Source organism: Xenopus laevis, chromosome 6L (assembly GCF_017654675.1).
Source record: "Xenopus laevis strain J_2021 chromosome 6L, Xenopus_laevis_v10.1, whole genome shotgun sequence".
Classification (NCBI taxonomy): Eukaryota; Metazoa; Chordata; class Amphibia; order Anura; family Pipidae; genus Xenopus; species Xenopus laevis.
The window spans coordinates 127,963,385-127,980,343 of record NC_054381.1 but is presented as its reverse complement, the minus strand read 5'-3'; the positions used below and the strand labels follow the sequence as shown (position 1 = coordinate 127,980,343).

Below are 16,959 nucleotides of genomic sequence, written 5' to 3'. Positions count from 1 at the left end.
TATATATATATATATATATATATATATATATATATATATATATATATATATATATATATACCGTATATATACTGTATATATACTGTATGTGCCGTATAACCAACAGCAGCAGTGCTAACTGCCTTTCTAAAGTTAGGAAATACAGAATGAGCAAATATGTGCAGATGTATACATTAAAATTGCCAATATTTCTAGTTGATCATTCAGGACACTTTCCTGTTCTTGTGATTTGCAATTTTATGCCTTAGAAAATACACACACCAGTCGTTTTAGCTGGAACTCCCAACAAGCAAGCCCATTCTGTATGGTTTGTGTGTTCCAAAATGGAAACATGGACACACAATTAGAACATGTAAATAGAGAAATTCAACAGCATATTGTATATGTTGCCCTTTTATATTTGAAAAACTAGTAACCCCAAATGACTTACTCATCAATCTGTGCAACACAAGTTTCCACCTCAACCAGTGCTGATTGCAGTTTGCACAGTAACTTCTGGTAGATATCTTGTGTTTCTAGATCTTCATCTCTAAGCAGGTAACGTAGGCCATGGCCGTCTCGTTGTCCAAGAGAGTGTCCTGATGGTGCAGCCATAGTTGTTATTGTGTGCTGGGCATACACCATTGGTTTAAGTTTCCCTGAACAAGAAAATACAAGTTAACACACGTTAGAAGTAAATCTACAGGATTTAGATGCAAAAGTAGGTTTCCACCGGACATCATATACCCATTCAGAAAAAATAATAATGAAATCAGTTACATCATATTAAATATCAACCAATTATACATTAAAGCAATTAGCAAATCTCAAAGTCCCCATCTGCAATGGAACCCTTGCCATCAATTTTAACTACAGGTATGAGATCCGTTATCCAGAAACCCGTTGTCCAGAAAGCTCCTTTTTCTCGGTAATAATAAAACACTTTATTGTACTTGATCCAAACTAATAAATAAATGATCCCTACTGGAGACAAAACAAGCCTATTGGGTTTATTTAATGTTTAAATTATTTTCTAGTAGATTTAAGGTGATTAGATCAGTTATCCGGGAAAACCCCAGACCCCGAGCATTCCGAATAACAAGTCCCATACCTGAACAATTAACTTTTAAAGTGCAAAATTTGGTCAATTAACACAATATTTGCTCTTGTATTTGGGAATGCACATTCTCAATATTTCACAGTTCAAGCTTGTTTGAAGGCCTGGCGTAAACTCATAATTTACAGAGGGGTTTACAGTAAAGGCCTTCCACTTGTAGGCTGTTAAGTTTGCCATTTGTATTTGATGAAAAGATTAAATTAAAAATAATATTCTGGAGAATGGCATTATAGAATACAGTTAACAGAGAATAATTAAGAAAAATGAAAAAAGTCCTTTAAAATCACTTTCTCTTGCCGATCTTCCCACAGTCTCTCGGCTGCACAAAAAAAGTATCCAAAAATGTGTATGCAGATCAGCGCCTACGGCAACAGAGAAAGAAACAGAAAAAAATAGGGAAATATGTTTCAATATCACACCAACACCCCGGGGCCCATTCTTAGCTCGAGTGAAGGAATAGAGGGAAAAAAACTTTGAATTTCGAATTTTTTTTGGCTACTTCGACCATGGAATGGGCTACTTCCACCTTCGACTACGATTTCGAATCGAAGGATTCGAACTAAAAATCGTTCGACTATTCGACCATTCGATAGTCGAAGTATTGTCTCTTTAAGAAAAAACTTCGACCCCCTAGTTCGCCACCTAAAAGCTGCCAAAGTGAATGTTAGCCTATGGGGAAGGTCCCCATAGGTTTCCTAAGTATTTTTTGTATAATAACAAAAATCGTTCGATCGATGGATTAAAATCCTTCGAATCGAACGATTCGAAGGATTTAATCGTTCGATCGAACAAATAGCACTAAATCCTTCGACTTCGATGTCGAAGGATTTAACTTCGACAGTCGAATATCGAGGGTTAATTAACCCTCGATATTCGGGCTTAAGTAAATTTGCCCCCAAGTGTCCAGCTTTTGAATTTTTTTTTTCAGGTGTATTTCTCCTTTAAATTTCCACTGTTATTGGTGACATGCAAAGTTTCTCTCGATTTAGGGGCCCTAGACGTGACGTTACACAGAAAACACAGGAAGAGCCACGAAGGGGATACACTCTGTTGCCGTAGGCTCTGATCTGATCTGGATACATTATAGAATACAGCAAGGGTCTATGAAGGACAATATGTCAAATACATTGACTTGGCTTTACTTGAATTGGCTTGTATCAAGTGCCTTTCCTGATAGTTCTTGTTATATCTTAGTTGCCTTTCTCTGGACAGTACTTGTTGAGTTAGAAGGTTTCCAGACTTAACACAGTATTCAAGGTCATAATTTACCAGTGGCCTATAATATGCAACATTAATGCTTTTTTTTTTTTTTGCTATTGCATGGTAGTTGAGTTTGCAGTAACAAGCGGCTTTCATGGGATATCACATGAAAGCATTCAAATATATCAAGAGAATAAGAAAGGATTTCCTTGCAATAGAACATGACTAGAACATGGATTTGGAGGGAGGAAAAATTAATTGGAGGGAGGAAAAATTAATGGAAATATATCATCTTAAATCCTTAAAATTAAAACTAAGCACTTAATAGGCAAACAACATGGTCCAGCTGGTTCTTCTCCCATTGAAATGTATGTATGTATGAAATGTATGCCTAGATTTTAATATTAACCCCTCACACTGAAGGCTTACCTTGTTCAGCATGCTTCTTCTCCTTGTCCTGTGAGGCCTGCCTTCTGCTGTCTAGCTGAACCCCAAAAGCACTGCCAAGAGATGTAGATGTTTTGGGGTACGAGACTTCCATGACATTGATGTGGCAGTTTGTTGGGCAAAAGTCACTGCTATGCAAAGGTGAGGTCTTTGTCTTTGCTTGTTTGAAGGTTGGCCAGGCTCTGTTTTTTAGTACTCTGGAAAACTAAGTTCACACGAGAGAACATCAATAAAGCTGTTAAAAGATGTACATATATAAAGGGAGGTTCTGAATAAACATAATGTTTTTAAATGGAACACGGAACATGAATCGGGCTGTTTTGCTGTCTTGTCATAAATTATATGGAAATCTCATGAATTGGCAGAAACTGCACTGAACGGAGAATTTGATGAATATGCTGCTGTTCTGGTGGAAAGCAAAATATAAATTACTGATGAAATAAAAGAGGATTTATTCTCCATTTCCTGGTAAATAATCCTATGTCTGCTTATGACAGACACTTTGAGATTAGCCTGACAGTACATAGGGTGACCTTGGGGAACTCAGCTAAAAGCTGTTTGAGAAACTGAAATTGACTCCTGTAGCTGGGAACCACTGCTATCTGCCTCTCATTCCCACTGGCACTGGCGGGGGTTAAGCAGTTAAGTAAATCTGTATTGTATTCTGTAAGGTTCATGAATTCAGGGTATTTTTCCCTTATTGGACACCCCTACACTGTTATGAAAAGGAGGTTTTCGGATACTACAATCTTTTACTTTTTCTGGCAAATTTTGCCTTCCACAGGAGAGTAAAAATCCAAGAATTTGTTTCAACTGTAGTCTATTCATGAATCGAATGCCAAGGGAAGACCAAAGATCCAAAAAGAACAAAAATGTTAGAAAGATGGCACTACTTTGGTACAGTTCATTTTTTTCCTAAAAGGACTAGGAGTCTGGAGGAAAACGTTACTGGAGGTACATATCCTATTGGCTTCAGCTTTCCTTGTCCTTTAAAAATCACCTACAGTGTAGTGAATTTTTTTTATAATGACAGTTCCCCTTTAGGAACTGCTTGTTATTACTTTGAAAAAACTTACAACTAATTAGCAGTTAATTTAGACTAATAAGCCTATACATTAACTTCTAATTTGCCATGTAGCATGGAGGCAGTGGTCCTTTTAATGGAAGGAACTAAAGTCACAGCTTGCTTTAAGTCCTTGTGACCCATATGACAAGATGTTCCCAGGAGCCCAATGTACTCTTGAATTAAAGAGGATTGCCTTTTTTATTGCCTCCCAAAACATATGCTTTGTGTGCAATTACCCAGGCAGCTCTGGGGTAGGAAAATAAATTTGCAGCTGTGGCATATCCTATGCATTTCCCTATACACAACATTTATTATAAGCAAGATGGTGGAAAGACAAAATGCTCAGTCTTACAAATTGCCTGGCTTTATGGAGACATTAGAAGCAACATGTAAGACCTCTCCCCCATGGCAGTGGAGACACTCTATGATAGGCAAGAATAAAGCCGTGTACAAAAGAACGATGAAATGTATGATCCGCTTTTGACAATTTGGCAGGCGGTCCATGTTTAATATTATAATTAATATGAAATAAGAAAATTGTCCTAATCAGAAAAAATCAGGGTTGGCTGGGTCGACTGGGCACCCGGGAAAAAACCCAGTGGGGCCCTCGACCCCCACCAACCCAGGCCTGCTCTCTCCGCTGGAAACTTCATGTCTGCAAAAGAGATCACGTTTGAAAGCTTGAATCTGGAACTTGCAATTGGGGTGTGGGCTCCGAAGTAAAGCCTTGGTGGGCCACGAACATCCAAGAACATCCCTGGATAAAGACAATCAATGTTCTTTATTTCTATATTGAAATGTGTTGAGCTTTTTCTATAACTTTCTATTAAAGAGGTTGTTCACCTTCAAATGAGTGATATTCTGAGACAATTTACATTCGGTTTTCATTTTTTATTACTTGTGGTTTTTGAGTTATTTGGCTTTATATTCAGCAGCTCTCCAGTTTGCAGTTCCAGCAGTCGGCTTGCTAGGATCCAAATTAGCCTAGCAACCATGGTCTGATTTGAATAATAGCCTAGAATATAAATAGGAGAGGGCCTGAATAGAAAGATGAGTAATAAAAAGTAGCAATAACAATAAATGTGTAGCTTTACAGAGCATTTGTTTTTAGACGGGGTCAGTGACCCCCATTTGAAAGCTGAGAAGAATCAAAAGAAAAAGGCAAATAACTCAAAAACTATAAAAAATAAATAATGAAGACCAAATATAAAGTTGCTTAGAATTGGCAATTTTATAACATACTAAAAGTTCCCTTAAAAGTGAACCACACCTTTAACAATATATTTTGATTTTTCTTTCACTGGAAAGTGACCTGCTTTTGGATTTTTCTTGAATTCTATTTTTAAAGGAGAACCAAAACAAAACAAATAAATAGGCTAGAAATGCTACGCATTATGTTTTGGCCCTCTTCCTAAATATCCCAAGGAGGCCACAGTCTTTTAGCAGTGAATAACCGTGCCTCTAAATATGCCCCCATTAGCACCCCATCCTGTTTACTGCAGATTCAAAGCACATGCTCTGGCTGCTGTCAGTTGCCAAGGCAACCACTACTGAAATGCATAGAAATATCAGCTGAATCCTCAGAAGCAGTCGGACAACATAGTGCTGTTGGGATCATGACCTGAGAGAATCTGAAGAGAACCTGTTTGGTGTCTCTGATAATCAGTCTTGTAGCATCAGCTTCTATGGCAGATGAACCCAGTGTCGGACTGGCCCACCGGGATACCAGGAAAAGTCCCGGTGAGCCCAGGTGTCAGTGGGCCCTCATGTTGCTAGACATTCAGCTTATTTCTTGGCCATTCCTTATTTCTATGAGAACAAGGAGGCTAAATAGATGGAATAATAGATTATAGTATGTAAAGAAAAGAGACAAGGGGAATGAGGTTGAGTGAGAAGAGGAAGAATAATAGTAAGAATGTGCCCCTGGTCTAAGATTACTTGGTGGGCCCCTGGTCAAAGGTTTTTGGGTGGGCCTCTGGTGTCCCAGTCCGACACTGGATGAACCTCACTCATGATTTCCGATGACCCTAAAATTAGCTTATCAGCAGCTGCACAGAGCACACTGAGCTGGTGCAGTGTTACTGACATACAAAAGAAGGCCTAACAGGATGCAAAATGGCGAGCTCCATCGGGCAATTTTAAAGGCCTGGGTTTTTAATGTTATAAAGCTTTTATACCTCTCTGTTGTTTCTATAAGTTTGGTCGATGTAATAAAAGTTAGTTCTCCTTTAAGATGCAGTGTTCCTACTGGAGAAAGAAAGGAAAATAAAACTAATTTTGTACTTTTAGGCCTGGTATATTTCAGGAAAGGGGTTGACTGAAATTCTTCTCTACAGCAGCACATAATCTAATCTCCCACACACTGCTCTGCAATGAGTCCCGACTCCAGGCATTCATTTAATCAGCTCATGTTTTAGGACAGGGGGATTTCAGGCAGAAGGCTACTAACATCTGGGCCCTTTCAAACAGCAGCAAACAGTTCCACAGACAGCAAAGTACAAGGGGGGGGCGTTGGCCTATATTTAGAACTTAACTTTCTTCTGCAAAGTAACAGACAAGAGGAGGTATTTGATGCAACAGCCGTTACTATGGTTACGCATTACTTCTTTCTTCACCAAGAAACCATATGTGTGCGTCTTGTCCGAGAATGACGAGACTCGAGAATTCACCGACTACTGGGAAGCCTACTTTGCTAACAGCTCATTTAATCCTCTCGATTAATAAGTGAAACTCAGTAATGCTTACCTTTAAATAGATTTAACATGACACAGAAAATAATACTTGAAAGTATACAGCTAACACTAGCACTAACTGCTAATTTTTACATTTACATTTTCATAATTATACAGAGCAGAGTTGCCATTTCAGACTTGGGCTTGGGGAACAGGCATGGAACTAGGGATACACAATACAATATTGGACCAACTTATATCACCCTAAGTACCCAGGAAGTAGTGGAAATTGTTGATTTATTCTGATTTAGAACAGTAAATAAATAAATATACAGTATATATATATATATATATATATATATATATATATATATATATATATATATATATATATATATATATATATATACACACACACATAACTGTGGGGCTGTAGCCAACAAGCTAAAGCCAAATTGAGGCCTATGTACCAAAATTCTAATTTGTTTTTTCAACCATGACTAAACTCTACTTATTCATAAAAAGATCTGAATATACTGTAGCACCAATACAAACTTGGATCGAATCCTAATACAAAAAGCTTGAAATCCTAATATACCCAGATTTTTTTGTGCATGTGCAAGCAAAGAAAACTTCTAAAACCTCAAACTAAATATTTTAAAATTTGCTAAGGACAGCTCCCATTGACTTATAAATGACCTCAAAAGCTTTTAGATGGCGTACTTTTAAATTATATTTTGTGGTTTTTACCCTTAATAAATATTCAAAATGTTATGCTTTATAATTATTCTTCACATGCAAGATTTTTAACACTAAAAAGTTTGAATCATGAAATAAATAGAAATGTTTATAAATTGGCCTCCTTGTAACAATTCCTAGAGTCTCCTGGAAATCAAAGATTAATTATGGTGAACTCTTCTTCCCTAGATATCCTTGGAACTATGACTTAATGGCCAACACAGACATTTTCTGTAGCTATGTAATGAGCTAAGCAGGCCTGACTGGAATTCAAAAGAGGCCCTGGCATTTCAAGTACACAGAGACCCAATCAGCCTCTGTCTATGGGAACTTACTGCAACCCCTCTGGCATTTGTTAGAATCCACAGATTGCCAGTCTGGGGCTGGAGCCAGGCCCGGACTGATAACCTGCCTATTCGGGCAAATGCCAGAGGGGCCGCTCTGTCCTGTGTTTAAATGGGCTGTCGGCTGCCTGATGCAGCACTGCAATCATTAAACACTGCGCCCGTTTTTGTAAGCTGCAGGCATTTTATTTTTTCGGACTGCCCTGCTGCTCAGACTGAGGGGGAAGCACAGGGCCGGCAGACCGCTCTCCACTAGGACCCAGGAGCAGCTTTTCCTTCCTGCACACTGTTACAGAAGTTTGCCCCATCGTCTTCAATCTGAGGCCCGCCTCCTGCTGGTGATCTTCCTTTGTCAGGGGAGAGCAAACGAGCGCCAGAACAGCAGAAAAACCAAAGAGCTGCAGACACCCTCACATTGATCTGACCTGCCCACTGTTCCACTGTCTCTTTCACTCTGGGCTCTGGAAAAACTGGGTAAGTTAGTGGCTGGTTTATGTTTTTTCCTATTGTATGCATATGACATGTTTGTGTGAAAACAATAAAAAACACTTTGGAAAAAAAAGTTTGTGGCTGACTGCTTTCCAGATTCCCCCTCTGCCCTCAAAGCCCCCCCCCCACACCTAAACTGTATGCAGGGAGAATAGTGGTTAGAACTATACAATTTTTACTCAAACTACTGTATCTGCCAGTGTTGATTTACTCTTCCACTTTCCCCAAGCATTGCCTTTCTGTATGTGTGTGTGTGTGTGTGTGTGTGTGTGTGTGTATATATATATATATATATATATATATATATATATATATATATATATATATATATATATATATATATATATATATATATATATATATATATATATATATATATATATATATATATATATATATATATATATATATATATTTATTTATGTAGTTGCTGTACCATGTTAGCCAGTAAAATATGTATGCGTATATATGTATACTATATATATATATATATATATATATATATATATATATATATATATATATATATATATATATATATATATGTATGTATGTATGTATGTATGTATGTATGTATGTATGTATGTATATATATATATATATATATATATATATATATATATATATGTATATATACAAAAAACACGATCTGGAGCACTCCCAAGTAATGGTCAATGCCTAGGTGCTGGTTAAATAATTAATATCAAATTTGCAAAAAAACCGCACAACCAGGTCTTGCATAGAGTGTAAAAATCAAAAATTTATTTTATTATGGACGTTTCGGCTCCAAACTTAAGCCGTCTTCAGGAGGTGAAAAATACACACTTAACACACATATTTAAAGGCTAAAATGGCGCCAACATACAAGTGATGACGTCATCACACCGCTGTGTTACCATTGGTGATTGTGAATACAACGTGTATGACCCCATATTGGCTGGGTTCAAATCCTAAAATTAGTACAATACATAGTTAAGTCTACTTAGAGACTTCATATATCACTGTGTTGCAAATATAGATAATCGTGACGTTAGTGTATCATAGTTCTGTGATTCAGTGTTAATGTGCCCAATGAAAAACATGGCATAGCGCACACCTGGTGTGCTATGCTGTCCAATACCCCAGGGGAAATGTCAACAGCGTACGTATCTACCTTATCGCCGTATTTGTAGAACACATGTCACCGATCATTTGCAAAAGTAAGCGTAAGACTTCATCGGGGGAGTTTGTCACCAGTCGGTATCCCTACCGAATCATTCGTAGCTCCTCGAGAATTCAAGCCGGTGATTGGAGTACGTGCGCCCATCAATCAACTACATTGCTCGTTCGGTATTCGTTCCTCTTCAACAGTGTAGGACGTCCGCTTCTGACAGTTGCGCCGATCAGCGTGTGCCACGGGCTGCCAATAGGCGCCCGTGTTCACGCCAAACTGGGCATTAATCAGGTATCATGGTCTGCTTTTTCCCGGAAAAGCAGACCAACCGATACCGAAACACTGGCTGTCCTACAAGCATACACTACCACAATTCAGACATATGATCATAGACCATATTCCAGTCCCTCAAAGAGGAGGGAACAGAGACTTACTATTAGTCCAAAGAGAATCTATGTGGATTTACAAATTGGATACCCTGGTCCCGCAGGGTCTCAATGAAACCTTGCCAATGTCTCCTTTCTACTAAGAGCGCCTCTTCATAGACTTATGGAGGACGATGTTTCAAGAGACAGAATGATTATGTATCTCTATACTTGTTACAATGTTTTATTTCAGTAGAATGTGGATACTATTTGGCTAACTCTGATAGCTTGTTATCAATTTCTTTCCCCTAGAAGAGACTATTTGGAACACTAATTTTGGTTACTTAATCTATGAGCGCATCAGTAATCATATTTATAACTAAGTTGCGGATTGTTTTTGGTGATTGAATAATGCTTTTACTGTTTTTCAGGTTTTTTTCCCTATACCCCTGAGGGATTATGAAGGGTTGCGATTGACGGTCGGCCGGGAGTAGTAACACATGACTCCGTGCATAAGTAAGTGAACACGATATGCCAAAAGTACGAGCCATAAGGAGTGAGATGAGTGAATAATCTAAGCCAAGCCACGGTTTCAAATCCTGCATGCAAGTTGGACGGCACACAGTGTTTTAAAGCTCTCCTTCGACTTAACCCTCGGCGTGAACACTGGTGTCCATTGGAATACCTGTGCCACACGCGGATTGCTACAGACGTATGGAGAGGATGCTAGATGAGTATATAATGATACCTGATTAATGCCCAGTTTGGCGTGAACACGGGCGCCTATTGGCAGCCCGTGGCACACGCTGATCGGTGCAACTGTCAGAAGCGGACGTCCTACACTGTTGAAGAGGAACGAATACCGAACGAGCAATGTAGTTGATTGATGGGCGCACGTACTCCAATCACCGGCTTGAATTCTTGAGGAGCTACGAATGATTCGGTAGGGATACCGACTGGTGACAAACTCCCCCGATGAAGTCTTACGCTTACTTTTGCAAATGATCGGTGACATGTGTTCTACAAATACGGCGATAAGGTAGATACGTACGCTGTTGACATTTCCCCTGGGGTATTGGACAGCATAGCACACCAGGTGTGCGCTATGCCATGTTTTTCATTGGGCACATTAACACTGAATCACAGAACTATGATACACTAACGTCACGATTATCTATATTTGCAACACAGTGATATATGAAGTCTCTAAGTAGACTTAACTATGTATTGTACTAATTTTAGGATTTGAACCCAGCCAATATGGGGTCATAAACGTTGTATTCACAATTACCAATGGTAACACAGCGGTGTGATGACGTCATCACTTGTATGTTGGCGCCATTTTAGCCTTTAAATATGTGTGTTAAGTGTGTAGTTTTCACCTCCTGAAGACGGCTTAAGTTTGGAGCCGAAACGTCGATAATAAAATAAATTTTAGATTTTTACACTCTATGCAAGACCTGGTTGTGCGGTTTTTTTGCAAATTTGATATATATATATATATATATATATATGTATATAGAACAATACTGCACAGAATGACAGCACTCCAAGGAAGATCACAGCGAGTCGATATTGCTAAAGTGGAGGTCTTTATTGAAGATCCAACGTTTCGGTTCCTTACTGGAACCTTCGTCAGGGATAATAACAAATAATAATAATAATGACAAAGGTTCCAGTAAGGAACCGAAACGTTGGATCTTCAATAAAGACCTCCACTTTAGCAATATCGACTCGCTGTGATCTTCCTTGGAGTGCTGTCATTCTGTGCAGTATTGTTCTATATATCTATAGACTAGCACCCAGGTATCGATTTTTTCTTATGGTTGTGCACTCCACTCCCTCTACTTTATATATATATATATATATATATATATATATATATATATATATATATATATATATATATATATATATATATATATGTATATATATATATATAGTTCAAAAGGACTCCATGGTTAGTGAACCATCAATATTTTATTTCTCAAACTTGTGCATCCAACGTTTCGGGCCACATTAGGGCCTTTATCAAGGACCTTGATCTTCCATGGAGTGCACGTCCTTTTTAACTATACATAATGCTTTGACCCTGCACCCTCACTAATGGAAGACTGGTTTGGAGTGCAAGCGTTTAATTTGTGAGATAGATAGATATATATATATATATATATATATATATATATATATATATATATATATATATATATATATATATATATATATATATATAGTCCACAAAAGAGCCAGCACTCACAAAAATTAAAATAATGTGCCTGGGTGCAGCATCAATAAATAAACTCTAAATCCAGCAAATAAATTCCGCACTCTCAGGTCTTAAAAATAATAAAAATTATAAAAATAAGTGATTCAACAATACATTTTTATTATTTTTAAGACCTGAGAGTGGGGATCTTATTCGATATATATATAATATGTGTGTGTGTATAAGTAAAAGGCCAGCACACATTTATGCGTGGGCTGCTTTGATTTTTTTTTTGCCAGGGCTGATTTTTACTCCCAGTCCGGCCCTGGCTGGAGCCAACATGATTCGTGGCCAAAAGTAAATCTACCACAGGGGGTTTGAAACAAAACAGGCTGAAAACCACCAATGCAAGTTATATAGTACTATATGGCAAAAGAGTATAATGATCTCCTGTAACATATACCTTTCTGTAGCTTGTAACCCGTTGGTAGATGTGCTCCACTTTCTCTCTGCAGATGAATGTGAATTTACTTTGAAGTTCCACAGGAATGACATCATACAACGAGTTCAGATTATGGCAGTTTTGCACAAAATGCTCATCACTTTTTGCCAGGGAGTCCAAGACCTGCAGCAACAGACAGCACAGGACACTCATGGGAGTTATGATAACTGAGCGAGTTATGAACCCAAAAATAAAATTCTGCCTAATGAAAACATAATGCTTATCAAGTTATTTGTGAATATAATTGCTACTGAAAGCAGGATATGCCTGTGATTTGCTATCACTGCTGGTCCACCCACCTGAAGTAATGAGAATGTCATAAAGTAAGGATGTCCAACCTGCAGACCTACAGTTTCAGCATTGAGTTGTGGCTGGAAGGTTGGAAATACATGATGTCTATAATAAAATGATCTTCCCTACCTTGGCACACAAGCTGAAGAAGCCTTTGGGTTCAACCATCTTCTCTACGACGTGGCATTTGATACCCGCAGTGCTGTCATATTCATAAACAACCCCATACTCCAGATGGACATTATCAACTGTGAGGCTCACATGGTCCTTCTTCCCATCAATGATGGCCATGGTGCTGAACGTGTCAATCACCTCTTGAATGAGAAGATATCAGCAAAGTAAGAAGTTTCATCATTTTAGAAAATGACTATAAATGTAAAAAGTAGAAGGATTACTTATGATGAAACCCAGTGACGCTACAAAAATGTCCATTTTCATGTACAAGATAATACCCTATTAAGCTTATTTTATCTATGAATATATTGTTTCAATAAATATTGTAGTTCAGCCCCCAGCTCAGGGATGGAAGGACAGACTGGCAAATCAATACAAAAACCTACCTTCAACTTTACAGTCAAAGCCATCCCCTTCATTATCCCCTGATGGCTTTGTGTGATTTGTTTTCAGAATTTCGTCCTTGGCGCTCTCAATGCTATCATATATCCACTGTATAGAGTCTTGCTGAAAATAAATACAATGCTTTCATTTGCACTGATACGTCCATTTAATATAACCCTGTCTGCTAACACTGTAACCACTTCTTCTGTCTTTTATTCACTACCCCACATTCTTCCCTCTGTCTGTTCCCAGCATATTAAATGAGATCTATTATGAGTGGAGTGTGTGTAAATATGCTTTCATCACATCAATGTTTATAACTAATTACAAGTATTTTAAGAGAAATAGGTGCACTATTAGGTGTGCTTAAGCCAGTTTCTCAGCCAGGCAGGCTGTATGAGTTAGCTCAGACTCACTGCAGCTCGACTTTAGCAGAACATTGGACTTAAAGGGGTTGTTCACCTTTATGTTAACTTTTAGATTGATGTAGAGAGTGATATTCTGAGACAATTTGCAATTGGTTTTCTTTTTTTATTTGTGGTTATTTGCAATTTAGTTTTTTTTTTCAACAGCTCTCCAGTTTGTAATTTCAGCAATCTTGTTGCTAGGGTCCAAATTACCCTAGTAACCATGCATTGGTTTGAATAAGAGACTGGAATATGAATAGAAATATTAGTAATACAAATTAGCAATAACAGTAAGGGGCACATTTACTAAGCTTGAGTGAAGGATTCGAATGAAAAAAACGTTGAATTTTCAAGTATTTTTTTGGGTACTTCGACCATCGAATAGGCTACTACGACCTTCGACTTCAACTTCGATTCGAACGATTGGAACTAAAAATCGTTCAACTATTCGACCATTCAATAGTCGAAGTACTGTCTCTTTAATAAATACTTCGACTACATACTTCAGCAGTTTAAACCTACCGAGGTACAAGGTCAGCCTATGGGGACCTTCCCCAGCACTTTTCTATCCTTTTTTTGATCGAAGAAAAATCCTTTGATCGATTGCTTAAAATCGTTCGATTCAAAGGATTTTATCGTTTGATCGAAGGATTTTTACTTCGATCGATCGAAGTATTTGCGCTAAATCCTTCTAATTCGATTTCGAAGGATTTAACTTCGAGGGTTGAATTTGAGGGTTAATTAACCCTCGATATTCGACCCTTGATAAATGTGCCCCTAAATGTGTCATTGGGCAGTATAAGGTACCTGCATTGGGCGTCTGTACTTCCTGCAGGCTGTGACATGGGCAATGACACTTGCATGGCTCTCCTTGCTTACGTTAATACCATTCACTTTAATGATGCACTGCCCAGGATGAAGGCCAGCCACAGCTGCTACTGTCCCTGCAATAAGAAGCATGAAATATAAAGGATTCCAATTAAAATCACAATTCTCTAACTGATTTATAGTCCACTTGCTGATTACATGGAATGGCTCTCTTTTAAGCTGGGAAAAGCAATCTGAAGAGATGACATACTGTGGAGATGTATCAATGTAAGCGTTTAGAGGAATCTTCCAAACCAATGTGCTCCTGGAAAGGTCAAGTCTGCTGCAATGGTTGTTTTACAACCCTGATGACACAGAGTAATTGGATTATTTTACAAAAACTTGTGAAGTCATTTTCATTTAACCAGAGCCTCCTTCTGCGCAGATCTCTAAATCCCTCCACTTATCAGTGCCAGCATAAAACAGCCATCAATATTACCATGAGTGTTATTTCTCCCTAGACAACCATTATAATGTTTACTGGAAGATAAGGCTCAGCAAGCTGTTCCATCTTAGAGGGAGACAGGAAAGTCTGTGTAAGCATGAGTTCCATTCACAGAGTCACGGAGTACTAGTAGCATGAGGAAAATATGTTGTACAGGAAAGGGATCTACTATCTGGAAACCTATCATCTGAACGACAAGAAAGCCATTTCACATAGTACCCTGTACTTGATCCCAACTAAGATATAATTAACCCAACTGGAAGCAAAACCAGCCTATTGGGTTTATATATGATTTTCTATGAAGTTCCAAATTACAGAAAGACCACCTAATCCGGAAAAACCCCAGATCCTGAGCATTCTGAATAACATGTCCTTTACCTGTAATATTCTGTTGCAGGCAGGTTATGTAAGTGTATGTCTATGTCAATTCTGCATGCTATGCAACTATTTGGATGTACATAAATATACTGATACGGTCATATTTAGAAGAGCTGAGTAAGCCTCAGAGGGTTCCACATTCACTACTTGTACATGACCTCAGTGGTACAGGTACAGGATGATTTCTACTCCATTCCTAATTATTATGCATTATTTATATGGCACTGACAGTCGCGTATTGGGTACAACTGCACCAGGGCCTGCCCACCTTGGTGGATTTTGTCATGAAAATGCATATTGTCGCATTTCTGCATTAAAATGTGCCCCATCTGAGCACTAACATTCCTTCCAGCTCACAGTGATGTCAGGGCAGAAGGAAGTAGATCAACAGTATCTCCCCCGGAGTAGAAACACTGGCAAAGAGAACTCATGGTGAATCTGCCCCAATGTTGTTATTCAATATTTAACCTGTGCCATATAGCCTTTTTTTCTTTTTTATATGAACTATAGTTGTGTTTCTGAAGCAAAAAGGTCAGTTTTACCAGTGCTAGGGCAACAGTACAAGATAGTTTCATTACTTCACTTTCATTTTTTGGTGTTACTGTTCCTTTAAATAAATGACAGCTCAGTGTAGATGCTTCAGAAATAAGAGCAAGTGATTGCCTGCCTACACCTTTAGCAACAAACACACACAATGCAAGAGGCAAAGCAATTTGTACCCCATTTTTATAGAATACATATTTAAAATGTCATAAAATATCCAAAGGGCAGTGCTTTTCTCACCTCTTCCAACAGCATGGACCACAGATGGACCAAACCCTCTTATCTGGAAGCCGAGGCCTTCAGGAGAATCTGGAATTTTTACAGTCCTGTTAAATAAAAATGACAAAATGATATATGTAAAAATTAAAAAACTCATGTAGAGGAAAATAATAGATATTATTTAGTATTTAGTATGTATATGACATCAGAAATATAAGAACACAATTAAATGATGTCTGATGCAGGTAGGGTTCTCACATTCCACAGGTCTGGCCAGTAAAAATAATGCTTGATGCTAATGGTATAAATAGAGAAGAAAGATGAAAGTATAGGAAATATAACAAGGCTGGGATTGTTTTCTAGTCAAACCTAGTCACAGGAAGATCCATAAACCTTACAATGTCATTTCTGGTGACAGAAAGATGCCAGAAGCCTAGACCTGATGTACCTAAGGTCACAAGGATCTGTCATGATAAATAGGGAGATCATGGGAGTTGGCCTATGGTATAGCTATTCAGGCAGGCACCAGACAGCAAACATTTCACACTGAATACATGGTGGCATACTAAATAGAAAAACAGAAATGAGAAAAAGGCAATTAAACAAGAGAGGAGAAGAAGTGTGTAAACAAATCCCCTGTGGCTGTAATGGGTCAGAAGGGTAAGTGCCGCTAAATATCAACTTGAATTATGTCGTGAGTTAGTTAATAATATATAAAGTAAATAAAATGAGCTATAAAGAAGACGTCCATTCACTGGCAAACACAAAAGTTACAAGGGCTCATTTACAAAAGCAAGTGCAGTGCACTAAGTGCAATTTCGGACATAATTTGTCATCTTTGCAGCCAGAATGCAGCATTTTCCCCACAATTCTAGTGTAATTCTGGCCACTAGTCTGACACAATTGCAGGAGCTATATTGCAATTTTGCTTGCGATTTGATGAGGAACGGATGCAATGGTCTGTAAAATTGTT

At 38.1% G+C, this 16,959-nt stretch overlaps 1 protein-coding gene across 3 annotated transcripts in view; it reads right to left on the bottom strand.

The window, feature by feature from the left end:
* The window catches only part of LOC108719287 (phosphatidylinositol 3,4,5-trisphosphate-dependent Rac exchanger 2 protein), a 176,723-nt gene that overhangs the window by 63,879 nt on the left and 95,885 nt on the right, over positions 1–16,959 (bottom strand). For all 3 annotated transcript variants that reach the window (XM_041566483.1, XM_041566485.1, XM_041566484.1), the window contains 7 exons: positions 16,008–16,093; positions 14,342–14,478; positions 13,130–13,250; positions 12,699–12,883; positions 12,240–12,401; positions 2,726–2,948; positions 431–638 (listed from right to left, as the gene is read on the bottom strand). In XM_041566483.1, the coding sequence (XP_041422417.1) occupies positions 431–638; positions 2,726–2,948; positions 12,240–12,401; positions 12,699–12,883; positions 13,130–13,250; positions 14,342–14,478; positions 16,008–16,093 (1,122 nt within the window). The remainder of the gene's footprint in view (positions 1–430; positions 639–2,725; positions 2,949–12,239; positions 12,402–12,698; positions 12,884–13,129; positions 13,251–14,341; positions 14,479–16,007; positions 16,094–16,959) is intronic.